The 15,025-nt window shown below is 33.4% G+C and overlaps 1 protein-coding gene across 4 annotated transcripts in view; it reads right to left on the reverse strand.

The window, feature by feature from the left end:
- clip1a (CAP-GLY domain containing linker protein 1a) overlaps nucleotides 1-15,025 on the reverse strand; it is a 74,130-nt gene that overhangs the window by 14,275 nt on the left and 44,830 nt on the right. For all 4 annotated transcript variants that reach the window (XM_056458775.1, XM_056458771.1, XM_056458773.1 and 1 more), the window contains 11 exons: nucleotides 13,513-13,678; nucleotides 11,940-12,155; nucleotides 11,026-11,166; nucleotides 8,638-8,723; nucleotides 8,349-8,469; nucleotides 6,806-6,858; nucleotides 5,849-5,966; nucleotides 4,063-4,148; nucleotides 3,458-3,578; nucleotides 1,615-1,667; nucleotides 1,149-1,266 (listed from right to left, as the gene is read on the reverse strand). In XM_056458775.1, coding sequence (XP_056314750.1) covers nucleotides 1,149-1,266; nucleotides 1,615-1,667; nucleotides 3,458-3,578; nucleotides 4,063-4,148; nucleotides 5,849-5,966; nucleotides 6,806-6,858; nucleotides 8,349-8,469; nucleotides 8,638-8,723; nucleotides 11,026-11,166; nucleotides 11,940-12,155; nucleotides 13,513-13,678 — 1,279 coding nt within the window. The remainder of the gene's footprint in view (nucleotides 1-1,148; nucleotides 1,267-1,614; nucleotides 1,668-3,457; nucleotides 3,579-4,062; nucleotides 4,149-5,848; nucleotides 5,967-6,805; nucleotides 6,859-8,348; nucleotides 8,470-8,637; nucleotides 8,724-11,025; nucleotides 11,167-11,939; nucleotides 12,156-13,512; nucleotides 13,679-15,025) is intronic.

Below are 15,025 nucleotides of genomic sequence, written 5' to 3' on the forward strand. Positions count from 1 at the left end.
GCTAGGATCATGCTAGTAACATGCTAATTCATGGTAGAAACATGCAAGTAACATGCTAATTCATGCTAGGATCATGCTAGTAACATGCTAATTCATGCTAGGATTATGCTAATAACATGCTAATTTGTGCTAGAATCATGCTAGTAACATGCTAATTCATGCTAGAATTATGCTAGAAACATGCTAATTCATGCTAGAATTATGTTAACAACATGCTAATTCATGCTAGAAACATGCTAATCCATGCTATAATCATGCTAGTTACATGCTAATTCATGTTAGAATCATGCTAGTTACAAGCTAATTCATGTTAGAATCATGCTAGTTACTTGCTAATTCATGCTAGAACCATGCTAGAATCATGCTAATTCATGCTAGAAACATGCTAATTCATGCTTGGATCATGCTAGTAACATGCTAATTCATGCTAGAAACATGCAAGTAACGTGCTAATTCATGCTAGGATCATGCTAGTAACATGCTAATTCATGCTAGAAACATGCAAGTAACATGCTAATTCATGCTAGGATCATGCTAGCAACATGCTAATTCATGCTAGAATCATGCTAGTAACATGCTAATTCATGCTAGAATTATGCTAGAAACATGCTAATTCATGCTAGAATCATGCTAGTTACATGCTAATTCATGCTAGAATCATGCTAATTCATGGTAGAATCATGCTAGTTACATGCTAATTCATGCTAGAAACATGCTAGTAACATGCTAATTAATGCTAGAATCATGCTAGTTTATGTTAGCAACTGCCTAGCAACCACTCAGAATACTTTAGCAACCGCCTAGCAACAACCTAGAAACATGCTAACATATATGTACTTATCTATGCCGACTGTTTCAAACTTCATAAAAACTGCTTCAGTTATTTACACTGTAAAACGACTTCAAACTTTTAGACTCGGCTTTTCAAGCCACCAAAAAGTTTGTCCTCAAACTTTAATATCTAGTTTTTTTTACAATTATTTGTTCTTAATGACATGCACAGATGAGGTGTTCCCCACAAAACTAGCAATGTGAACTAACAAAATCAATATGGTTATTTATGATTCCATGCGTACTTTAAGACTCAATCCAACTGTGTGACCTTTGAAAATTCTACTGAACAGTAATTTCATGAGCAGTCATACTACCTCGTTTCTCATGGAGTCTAACTCTTTGTCCTTTTCTGAGATCAAGGCACTCTGGGTTTGAAGAGATTGCTGAAGTGCTGCTTTCTCCTTTTCGGATTCACTTGTTAAAGTGCTTTCCCTGAACACAAGACAGATAGTACTCGTTCATTTGGGTTGAGCAGGGTCAGCACACAAAAAGCTGAGGCAATTACTTAAAGTGCATCTACTGTATATATATATATATATATCAGTGTTTCCCAGCCCAGTTCCTGGAGGCACACCAACAGTACATATTTTGGATGTCTCCCTTATCGGACCCATTCATTTCAGGTTTTGGAGTCTCTTCTAATCTTCTGATGAGTTGATTCAGGTGTTTGATTAGGGAGAGGTTGAAAATGTGTACCGTTGCTGTGCCTTCAGGAAGGGGGTTGGGAAACACTAGTGTATATGGTTTCATATTCATAATCATTCGTCTGTTGTCCCATACCTCTTCTTCATCTCCTTCAGCTGATCGATGAGGTTATCACACTCCTTTTTGAGCTGCATTAAATAAAAGAATAAAATTTAGGGCTTTTAACTCCTAAACCAGAATGTTCACAAATGTCAAATTCAGCAAATAATTTAGACATAAAATACATAAAACACATAACAATGATCAATTTAAGAACAATAAAAAAAATAAATAAATAAAAATAATATTGTTATTATTAATAATACTAATAATTATTAAGAATAATTATTATCATCATTATTATTAGCATAATAATAATAATAATATATAAATACCAATAAATATTATTATTATTATATTTGAATATATATTATACAATCAGCAAATAATTTTTAAATACATTTAATAAATAATAATAATAATTATTAAATTGATCATTGTTACAACGTAACAATAATCAATTTAAGAACAGTTTAATACATTTAATAAATAAATAATAATAATAATAATAAGTATATTTGAATATATATTGTGCATCATTTTAATATATATTCAACTATAATAAAAATAATAATATTTATTTTAAACAGTGCACTAAACAGCAGGTCTAAAGGTTGTTCAATGATCAGCAAATAATTCAACAACAATAATCAATTTAAGAACAGTTTTTTATACATTTAATAAATAATAATAATAATCATCATCTTCATCATCATTAGCATAATAATAATAATATTCATCATCATAATCATTAGCATAATAATAATAATAATAATAATAATCATCATCATTATTAGCATAATAATATAATAATAATCATCATCATTATCATCATTAGCATAATAACAACAACAACAACAACAACAACTTGTATCACAATTGAATATATATTATACATCGTTTTATAATATATATTCAAATATAATAATAATAATAATAATAATTTTGTAAACTGTGTACTAAACAGCAGGTTTAAAGATTATGTTCAATGATCTTAACACTAATTAGTTCTGTTATGCCGAGTTCAGACTGCATGATTTTCAAAGTAATCGTGTCACAGATGTTTTCACACTGCATGACTAGGGGTAGCATTCTGTCTGTGCTGTTTACACTGTAGGATGGATCAGCGACAGGAGAGTTCACACTGCATGACTTTAAAATAGGAAGAATCACAGACAACTTTGTCCAAACTACGTCTCACAACCAAACAAACGCGAGAGGTCACAAAAACAACACGAGGTCACGTAATACATCTTTCGTTATTAACTACGTAATGGAAAAAGCAGGCTTTAGCTTTAGAAACTTGTATTGCTCACCTGACTTTTGAAGAGAATTAACAATCTCTCCTTAACTTTTATTTACTTTTCGACCTGATTGTGATATTGCTTAGACGACACGTCAAACAGACACGGGTGCTCCTGCCAAATTTACACTAGATTTTCCTCCATTTCTTGGATCCAAATACACTGTAATTGAGCACTTTTACCTTCTCCCTAACATCCCGCTGGCCTGCAGATACCCACACTAGTGGATGCTGCTCTCTCATTGGCTGTAGGTGATCGCTGATGTTATTTTCAATAAGAACACATTTCACATGGCGTGATTTTGAATCTCCGACAGCTCCAGATATTTAGCACGCCAAATATCTCACGGGCGTCAGCGACTCATCAGCGATTCTCTCATTTTGCATCCTTGATAGTTCATACTGTGTGATTGTCACTCACGTGAACGAGCACCGATTTGCCTGTGAATTCAGGCATTTGTCTGCCATTTCACAAAACCTGTCGGCGAGTCAAAATCAGGGCTAAAATCAAGCAGTCTAAACTTTGCATAAGACAAACTTCCTAATCTACACTACATAAATCTTATTTGAACATACGTTTAGTAGTATGTTGCTGTCTTTGAGGCTGTTGGCGAGATCCATGGTTAGCTTTTCCTTCTCATTTTTCAGATCGTCCACTGCTTGGGATTTCTCGACAGCGGCTTGTTTCAATTCCTCACTGAAACGCATAACCAACATTTGTTTGAACACCGATTCGATGCTTTTTTGGTGTTAAAAAATGAATGACAGTGAAATGTTACCAATAAACAATACCAATAAACCAATGACAATACTGTATTGTATATGCATGAAATAAGATGCATCTCTTTCAGAGGAGTTTCTCAAAATAGACATTTAAAATGACCTCATTTCTCAGGAGACTCAAAGGAGGTTTTACAAACTTATATATATTAACAAATAACACATATAAATCAAGAATTGATTAGTATATTATTGTATATTATCATTATTATAGTTATGAAATTGCATAATCTGTGTAATTCCTTACTATCAAATATTGTGCAAATGCAAAAAGCAAAAAAATTAAATAGTAAAAAAGTCAAGTAAGATATATTTAAGCTAAATTAAACATGAACAAAACAACTCTATACAAATAAACATCAAGGTGAAAATATTCAGATTTCACAATGGAGATCACTCACATCTCTTTACTGAGACTCTTGATCCTCTGACTGTCAGAACTCAGACTCTCCTGATGCTGAGAGTTCTGCTGTTTTAGAGCATCCAGCTACAAAGAGTACAGAGAAAGCATTCAGAAACATCTCCTAATCATCTACGCACAAGGGTTTGCTTAACATTTTGGCATCTCATCTTATTGCGGGAAAACAGAAATTCTCTGAATCTTCCAGGTATGTTTTACTGATAGTTTCAGTAGATACGTTTTTCACCCATGTAAACAGTCTATTGCTAGTATTATTGTAATATTTAAGTAGTTAAAAACAGTTAAAATACTTATCTATAACAAATATAACGGCACATTTAAAATCAAACTTATCATATTTACCAAGTGTTTCGCACCAACTATCAATGCAATTTTGGATGTGCCAAAATGTGACCCTGCACAACAAAACTTGGCACAGGTATTATATTCAGCAATAACCAAAAATACACTGTATGTGAGTCAAAATTTTAGATTTTTCCTTTATGCCAAAAGATGTTTGAAACATTAAAGTCATTACTAAATTTCCAACTGTAAATATGTCAAAAATGTATTTTTTTAATTAGTAATATGCATTGCTAACCACTTAATATATGAAATAAAAATTAGGGTTGGGCGATGTCGACCAATTTGGCATCATACGATGTCTAATGTGAAACACTGCTATGGACGATGGCAACGTCACTGTAGGCAGCAGTGAATAATTCGTTCGTAAATAATTAATCAATTCATAACAAATTAATTATTTGTAGCCTATCGTTTCAACTACCTGACCCGCATGGTCTTTGTTTTACCCATAACCAAATCACGAATCTAGATAAGTTACACACAAATGACCTCCTGTCAATCACTTTTCCCGCGGCACTCTGGCATGAATAGGTAGAGTGATCTGTGTCGTTATAATGGCGTCGACCAACTTGGTTGGTAAAAAAAGGTGCATAACTAACAGAAACCAACCAAAGGTATCTGAGGTTTTCACTAAAATTACTAAGTACAAGTGTGGAAGAGAAAGATTGAAGCAGTGCACTGACGCTATAGTGAGACGTTTATCCTTAATAAACTGTCCGACGTGCACTGCTCTCTGGGGTTTTGGGCTCAAAGCACCCCTTACTTACTGCCTGGAGCTCAGATGTAAGCATGTACTGCTGAAGCGCATGGCAGGGTGTGCACGGGTGGTCACGTTGATGTGCATTTTCAGCGAGATAGTGTGGATGGAGGGCTGTTCAGAAATGCTAGGTAAAACAGTGTGGATGTAGATCGTTTTCATTCTAAAATGCCATTTTAAAACATTTATTAGTGAAAATGGGGTCTAATTGTGTGTTTTTCGCGGGTTGCTGCTGTGATGGGGGCGGGGCGGAGGATCTATCAGTCATCAGTGATGGACGATGACGTAGTCTATCAACCCAACCCTAACAAAAATAATGAGTTTTTAACATTACTTAATGTTTACAATGCAAATCCAATTAGATCTGCTTATTTGGTAAACAAAGCAAGTATCTCATATAATATATCTACTAAAGAACAGAAGATATTACTTTACAAACTCTATTGTAAATAAATCAAATGAACATTTTCATATTAGTCAATAATATTACTGAAATGAATTTAAAAACAGAATAAATATAAATTGACACACATTTACACAAGTAAATAAATAAGACTCAAAATCTGCAGCTTTCTGCGCCCGCAGATATGTGGGCCTACTTTTAACTTATAGTTGTCTGACTTTCACTTTCGTTGAATTGGACTTAAACAGATGAAGATGTTACCTCATTTCTCAGAGAGTTTAATTCAGTGTCTTTTTCTGAGACCAAGCCGCTCTGCGTCTGCAGTGTCTGCTGAAGTGCTGCTTTCTCCTTTTCAGATTCACTTCGGAAACTGCTTTCCCTGTGAAGAAGAGAGGAGATATGATGGAATTGTTCACTAAAAAAAAATTTAATTCACGCTTAATTTGCCCTCATGATGTCCAACTCTTATCTGAACTTATCTAAAACATTCATTTGTCCATAAAATGAAGGTATAAAGGTTTAGAAAAAGTTCACAAAGCTGCTTTCTGGAAGACTTTTAAACAGAATATTCCTGAAATTATTATTAAACAAAAATAAAAAGACACTTTCTGTAAGCACATTATGCGCAAGAAAATTTAGTCTTCTCATCTGGATGATGAATACAACTATTGTAAAAGACACTATGGTAGAGGGTTACATCTAAATATGTATCATTAGACTGTGATAAACTCGTGCTTCTTGTAGCAAAGATGTTATATTTCATAGAAGATGGGGATACTTTTTAATATATATATATATATATATATATATATATATATATATATATATATATATATATATATATATATGGGCTTAAATATATTCTCAGGTCTTATCAGATGGTTTGTTTATTAAGGTTTGAATTTGTGATATATATTAAAGAATAAATAATGCAAAAGCATATAGTCTCTACGATTATCTTGTTCCTTATTTTATTTCTTTCTCAGGTAGGCAAGGTGAGCCATAGTATTTATTTACTGACTGATTTTCTCTGTCTTGTTTTCTTTTTTGAAGTTATGCGTGTAATATTTAAAAATAAATATTCTGAATATGTTAATGCTGGCAACTTTTGAGTTTGAACGTGTTTGAGTTACAGCTCACTCTGTGCTTTCGTTGTATGGAAAAGAGCAGCTTGGACATTCTACTAAACATGTCCTGTGCCTTTTTTTTTTTTTTTACCTTGTTTTCGCCTCCTTCAGTTGCTCATTTAGACTGTCACACTCCTTTTTGAGCTGCAGAAGAAACATCATTAACTTCTTACAAACATCCAGTTCATAAATGAGCATAATATAACATTCAGTTTAACAAAGTTCTCAGATTTACTTACAATGGTCCATTATTTATTATTATTATTTTTTTTTTTAAATATGATTTTAACATGACTGGCATGCATAATGTATTTCTGGTGCACAATATATACAGTGCTCAGCATAAATGTGTTTAATTCATATTTTTATCCATTTCTCAGTGAATAAAGCCAAATAATTTGTGGTGAATTTAAACTAAACTATTTTATTAAAGAGTTAAATCCATTAAAATAAGCGTTTGGAGACAGAACATCTTTAGAAATAGAAAGATAATACATTTAAATAAAAATTATTGCAAAAACAAAAGTACAAACTACACAATTAGATTAAAGACCTATCCGTTTAGTAAAGCATACACTCAGTGCACCACTTAGCGGGCTTCCACACAGGTTTCTGCATTTTGTTTATATACACTATGAACAGCAGCTACGCTAATTATTCTCTTTATTCTCTATTTCCACCTGGGGATACTCTTCCTGAGGCCCTCAGACTATGCAGAGTCACTGATTCGATCCAAGACCAGCGACGAGATGATCCCAAGGTTTCCATAATCCTGGACCAGGCCGTATCCTGAGCAGCTACTGTGGTGGTCATGGAGGAGTGGATAACATGAGACTGATTCCTGTGACGCTCCAGGGACAGACGAGTCTTCGCTGAGGCCAGCTTCCAGCCTCCGCCGCTGAGACTGCAGCTCTGCACAAGACGTTTGGCGAGCGGAGAAATTAAAATGGTCGTGTCCAACTGAGCCTGGTTTCTTCCAAGGTTTTTTTTTTTTCTTCACTTTCGCCAATTAGTGAAGTTTTTTTTCCCTCTCCGCTGTCGCCACTGGCTTGCATGGTTCGGGATCTGTAGAGCTGCACATCGATGGATTTGCTCTTCAGTGTTTGGACTCTCAGTAGTGATTATTAAACCACACTGAACTGAGATAAACTGAACTGAACTTAAACACTACAAACTGAACTACACTGTTCCTATTTACTGTGACCTTTTATGTGAAGCTGCTTTGACACAATCTACATTGTAAAAGCGCTATACAAATAAAGGTGAATTGAATTGAACAATTTCAAACAATTTTTTGTTTATTCTGGTTTGTTAAAGTTTCATTCAATAGGTTTTTCCTAACATATTAATTTGGGTTTACTATGGTATTAACTGGTGGTTCATGGTGACCCCTGATGAATAAAGGGACTAAGCCGAAAAGAAAATTAATGAATAAATAAATGGCAGTAAGTTTTTTTTCATTACATAAGTTCCAGTTTTGGCTTTGGTACTGACTAATCTAATGTAAAAGCACAACTATATTATTGTAAAGCATCCTATAGAAAACCAATTCAAAAGAGAGATCTGTGAGGGGTGTACACATTTGTGCTGATCAATGTATATACACATTAAGAAAAAGACTTTGGTTGACATACATTTAGTATAATGTTGCTGTCTTTGTGACTGTTGGCAAGATCCACCACAAGCTTTTCTTTCTCATTCTTCAAATCATCTACTGCTTGGGATTTTTCAGTGACTGCTTGTTTTAGATCCTCACTGAAACACACATAAAACACAAACTATTAAGAGCTCATTAGTCTCCCCATGGGAATTAGATTTTACTGTAATCTATTTAACCAGCAAATACTTCTTCAATTACACACGTGAAGTTACACCAAACAGACGTTGCTCGTAATGATAAGGAACAGCAGTGCAGACACTCACATCTCTTTACTGAGGCTGCTGATCCTCTGACCGTCAGTACTCAGACTCTCCTTATACTGAGAGTTCTGCTGTTTTAGAGCATCCAGCTGCAAAACACACACACAAAACAATGAGCAATAGTGAATATCAATAATTCTGCAAACGTTGAGGCTGATTTATAAACGAGGGGCAGATTTATGATCTTAATAGCATTAGTGAGGGGAAGTTCGGATCATTTTACTGACTCGGACCTTTGAGTCTCGTTCAGCGAGGTGAACAAATCTTTTTGTTCAATTAATTTACGTTGGCAAAATATAAATTAAAATGTTACAAGTTGCGGCAACACAATGGCGCAGTGGGTAGCACGATCACCTCACAGCAAGAAGGTCACTGGTTCTATCCTCGGCTTGGTCAGTTGGCATTTCTGTGTGGAGTTTGCATGTTCTCCCTGTGTTGGCGTGGGTTTCCTCCACAAGTCCAAAGACATGTGGTATAGGTGAATTGGGTAAGCTAAATTTACCGTAGTGTATGTGTGTGAGTGAGTGTGTGTGTGGATGTTTCCCAGTAATGGGTCGCAGCTGGAAGGGCATCTGCTGCGTAAAACATATGCTGGATAAGTTGGCGGTTCATTCCGCTGTGGGGACCCCAGATTAATAAAGGGACTAAGCCAAAAAGAGAATGAATGTTAAACGTTGCTCCCAAACTTATCTACTGTACAACTACACCTAACATTGATCACACCACAAACAAGTCATAACTAGAATATCATTAGAAAGAGAAAACTCAGAGTATGTTAACCCTGAAATGAGAGAAACTCTGGGTTTTCCGTTTCAAAATAGCAGGTTTGTCAAACACAAAAAAAGCAGGGTAAGTCAAGCCTGTTTCTGAAAGAGAGGTAACTTTAACTCCGAGCCAGTTACTGTGGTAACTTACTCTGTGAACCTAACCTGGTCAGGAGCAGGTTTTATATACCCCTTTTTTAAAGATGAAGCTGTATTTCTCGCCTTAGACTTAGTCATTGATTGCCTACATTTCAGTCACACAAAGAACAAAGTCACGTCCCAAAATGGCTTGTCCTTTTTTAATAATAATTATCTTAAATTCACTGGCCTTCGACAGGGATATCTACTGTTACTAGATTAATAAGATTATTACTCTTTCCAAAAGCTATTTTTAGTCCTGCTTGCATTCTAAATGTCATGTCAACCTCAACCTCTTGATCAATAATAAAGGCAGACACACACAAGTGCACTTTTAAATCTTTTAAAAACTCAATTTTAGAAATGTTATCTTAAACTGTGTGTGTAAAAGTGGGAACCTTAATTTAAACATTTCCACAGAACATTAAGCTAAGGTGTTATGCATTCAAACTTGTTGTAGAAACTATGCAGTAGCCTATTTTATGTAATCTAATGCAATAACATCTAAAATACCTTCAAAATTACAGCCAATTCCCCACTTTTTCAAGTGAAAAGTCAATAAACGTCACACATTACATGACTTTTTTTTTTATTATACTTAAAAAACATTCAAATAATCTAAATATTTTAAGTAAACTTAAGCATTAACTTGAGCAGCTATGTTTTCCCACGCTAACCGTCTCTGTTTCACGGATGCAGTGGTGTTGCTTTTTTAAACATATGCTCATATTTGCTATAACTTAGCATGAGCACATCAAGCTCAGCTGGAGACAGAAATGCTGATCTCTTTTTCAGATGTTGCCATGGTGACTCGTAGTATCAGCGCTCCATTGATAATGCCTTTTTACAGTTGCAGTGTGCACGCTTAACTCTGAATTAGTCTACTCAGACTTGATTGAGCTAACTTAGATCAGTTGTTCAGAGTTTTTAATCTCTCTGTAAGTTTAAACTCAGAGTTGGTTGAACCTCCTTACTAAAACAGGCTTTTTGTCTATGATTATGTCAGCTCACCTCTTCTGACAGGTCTTTAAATTTGAGTGGTTCGTTCACGGTCAGAAGGAGCCATGATTAGTTCACTTTTCAAGTGACCTGGTTTTTGAATCATTCGTTCATCACGTGACGGCATGTAAAGAGAGATGACTCAAACCCAAGGACTCGAGAAATGAAGGGATCAAATCTTTTTCCGGTTCTAAATGCATATGATTGTCTTCTGTCTTTCACGTGATGAACGAACGACTCAAACCTGACAGAAAACTCGAAACAGGAACTAATATTCAGCTCCATCTGCACTAATGTGCACGTGCACAAATGAACGAATCACTCCCGAAGATGATTCATCATTCGAGTCACATAAAAGATTCGTTCAAAATGAACAAATCGTTCAAGAACGACCCATCACTAAATGTCATTTCTACGTTTATGAACAGAACAATGAAAGCTTTAAAAAATTGATGAAAGGTTTTGGAATAATTCTGGTCACTGCTCTCACCTTGCTCTGCATATCCTGCACTGTGTTCTTGAGCTGCGTCACCTGAGTCTCAGTGTCAGACTTGTCTTTCTGAAGCTGAAGCTTGTCCTGGGTCAGTTTCTCCAGCGAGCCCCGTGCAGCCTCTTCTGCTTTCTCTAAGGCCTAGATGCAAATTAACAGCAGTGTTAGAGGTCACAGTTAACTCTGGAGTTAAAATCTAGATCTTGTAATGACAAACAGGATTAATCTCAGTATAGTTAATAGATTCTGTTCTTTCTCAGCTTCATGCAGTTTAAAAAAATAAGAAATAAAGACAATAAAGCATGGACATAAATAATTAAAGCAAATCTAAACACAGATAAAGTCAAAATTATTCACCCTCCTGGTCATTTGGTTTTCTTTTTCAAATATTTCCCAAATGATGTTTAACAGAGCAAGGAATTTTTCACAGTATTTCCTATAATATTTTTTCTTCTGGAAAACGTCTTATTTGTTTTATTTCGACGAGAATAAAAGCTGTTTAACTTCTTAAAAACCATTTCAAGGTTAATATTATTAGCCCCCTTAAGAAATATTTTTTATCAATTCACTACAAAACAAACCACTGAAATATAATGGCTTGCCTAATGACCCTACCTTAACCCAATTAAGCCTTTAAATCTCACATTTAGCTAAATACTAGTCTCTTGAAAAATATCCAGTCAAATATGTACTGTCATCATGCCAAAGATAAAATAAATCATTTATTAGAAATGAGTAATTAAAACTATTATGATTAGAAATGTGTTAAAAAAATATTTACGTTAAACAAAAATTGGGGAAAAATATATACGGAGGGCTAATAATGCAGGAGGGCTAAAAAAATATTGACTACATTTACAACCTAGTGCATGAATGAATAAAGCTCTTCTACAAAGGAAGCATTGTTGTCTTACCGCAGTCTTTACTTTGAAGGTCATCAGCTCCTCAATCTGTTTCCTCAGCTCCAGGCTTTCATCCTGAGAGGCACTGAGCTCCTGCTGCACTTTTTCATACTTGCTATGCAATTCCTGCTTTTCTTTTGAATGGAGCTCTGCAGCATCTGTAAGCGCTTTCTCTCCTGAAGCGTGCAGGTCTTTGGTTTTAGCCTGATTGTCTTCAATGCTCTTCTCCTGAAGAGACACAAGAAAACGACAATATTCAATTCATCTTAAAGTCCCCTTAAAGGAACACTTAAAGGAATAGTAGACCCCCCCCCAAAAAAAAAAAAAAAAAAAAAAAATCAATCGTCATCATTCGTACAAATCATTCGTACATCATTCGTACAAACCCTTTAGTTGTTTTTATGAGTTTTACTTTGAGTTTCTTTCTTCTGTAGAAGATCATTTGAAGAATGCTAAAAACACAGTATTTGGTTCTTCCTACTATGGAAGTCAATGGTTACAGGATCATATTTCAAAATATCTTCTTTTGTGTTGTTCAACAGAAGAAAGAAACGCGAAGTAAAACTCATAAATACAAGTAAAAGGTTAGTAAATGATGACAATTCATTTTCTGAAGAATGCTGAAAACCTGTAACCATTGACTTCCACAGTATTTGGTTTTTCAAACTATTGAAGTCAATGGTTACAGGATTTCAGCATTCTTCAAAATATCTTCTTTTGCGTTTAACAGAAAAAAGACACTAAAAGTAAACTCAAAACAATAAGTAAAGGGTTAGTAAATGATGACATTTCATTTTTGAAGAATTCTGAAAACCTGTAACCATTGACTTCTCAGTATTTGGTTTTTCCTACTATGGAAGTCAGTGGTTACAGGATCATTCTTTAAAATATCTTCGTTTGTGTTGTTACAAGTAAACCTGTAACCATTGACTTCCACAGTATTTGGTTTTTCCAACTTTTAAAGTCAATGGTTACAGGATTTCAGCATTCTTCAAAATATCTTCTTTTGTGTTTAACAGAAGAAAGACACTAAAAGTAAACTCAAAACAATAAGTAAAGGGTTAGTAAATGATGACAATTAATTTTTTGAAGAATGCTGAAAACCTGTAACCATTGACTTCTCAGTATTTGGTTTTTCCTACTATGGAAGTAAATGGTTACAGGATTTCAGCACTCTTCAAAATATCATCTTTTGGTTGCTCAACAGAAGAAAGAAACTCAAAGTAAAACTCATAAAAACAAGGGTGAGTAAATGATAACAATTAATTTCTTGAAGAATGCTGAAATCCTGTAACTATTGACTTCCACTGTATTTGATTTTTCCTACTATAAAAGTCAAAGGTTGCAGTATTTCAGCATTTTTCAAAATATCTTCTTTTGTGTTTAACAGAAGAAATAAACTCAAAGGTTTAGAAACACTTGAGGGTAATTAGCGAGTCATTGTTTTATTTACATTTTTAAATAAGATATTTTGGGTGAACTATCCCTTTAAATTTGTTACTCTTCAACACCAGAAGAAAATAGTGCCTTTTTTTCAGGTTGGTAACGATAAAAGGCGGAATGGGACAGATTCAGATGTTCTCACCAGCAGTTTGATCTTCTCCTGTAGGTTGGCAAGCTCTGCCTGGTGTTTCTGCGTGAGGCTTTTGGCTTCATTCTCAGTCTGGACTCGTGTGTGAGACAGTTTCTCCTCAGTCTGAGCGGTTTTCTCCCTCTCCTCTTCAAGCTGCTTCTGAAGTTCCTCGAGCCTCCTAAAATTAGGCCAGATTAGCTTGTCAACACGCTTTCTGAAATAAAGCTCGAGTTTGTGTTTGCAGTTTAGACACCAAATATGATTTAATAGTGTAATATTCATGCCTCACAAACACAATCAAGCCAATGATGTAAAAAAGGGGCATACATACATACATACATACATACATACATACATACATACATACATACATATGTGGAAACTCTGATTTGAATGTAGCGTGTTTTTAATAAATATTCAGTGCATACTATAATTTGCACTATAATTTTTAACATCTTATATTTTCTGATCTTGCTTTTAAACAAAAATAAAAAATACAAAAAATAAAAAAAGAAATACAAAAAGAATTTAAATAAATATTAAAATAAATAAAAATAAATATAATAAAAATATATATATATACATATAAATAATAAAATAATAAATAAATAAATTTATCAAATAAATACATAAATAATAAAATACAAAATAAATAAAATAATTATATAAAATAAAAAAATAAAATAAATATATAACTAAATGGTTAAACACAAATAAAAATAAATATATAAATTAATGATAAAATAAATAAAATATAATAAAATAAACATTAAAATAAAAATATATAAATATGAATAAGAAAATTAATAAAATAAACATATAAATGTTTAAATTGAAAAAATTAATATATAAATAAACAATAAAATAAATAAATGAAATAAAAAATAAATAAACTTGCCTTGCCTTTTGGAAAAAAACACAGGAATAAAAAAAGTCAGTTTTGCTGACAACTTAATTCTGACAAATGTTTTCATCCATAAAGCAAATATTTTAAAAACAGCTTTTTTTATTACTGAAATATCCTAAGTTTATACTTTCTAATTTTAACATATTTATATATCATTCAAAGGAGAACTGACTTTCACTTACACTTTCATATTGTTTCATTTATTCGAGGATTTAGTTTTGTTATGTATTGGACAACTTTATAAATGCTTAATTCTATTTTTTATACCATTATTCTATTTCTTTTAACTTCATATTTTCTATAGGAAGCTACACAATATTATATTTCTGCATATACATTACATTAGTCAGTATCAAGCCAAATCTGGAGCTAATCTAACAAAATAACTTATAGTGGTCCAAAAAGAAGTACACAATTTTTGTGTTTGAGAAAAATATTAACAAAAAATTTATTTAACCTGTTAATTTAACAAATGTTAATAATATTAAAAACTATTCATTTAAACGTTCTCGACACTGAACTGAATCGTGACTTAAAAACAGTTATGATGCAAACTATGAATTTAGTGTAATGTTCCACCGCTATTGTAAACTACACTTAACACTTTCTGTTTGGTTT

This window comes from Danio aesculapii, chromosome 5 (genome assembly GCF_903798145.1).
Source record: "Danio aesculapii chromosome 5, fDanAes4.1, whole genome shotgun sequence".
NCBI classification, from domain to species: Eukaryota; Metazoa; Chordata; class Actinopteri; order Cypriniformes; family Danionidae; genus Danio; species Danio aesculapii.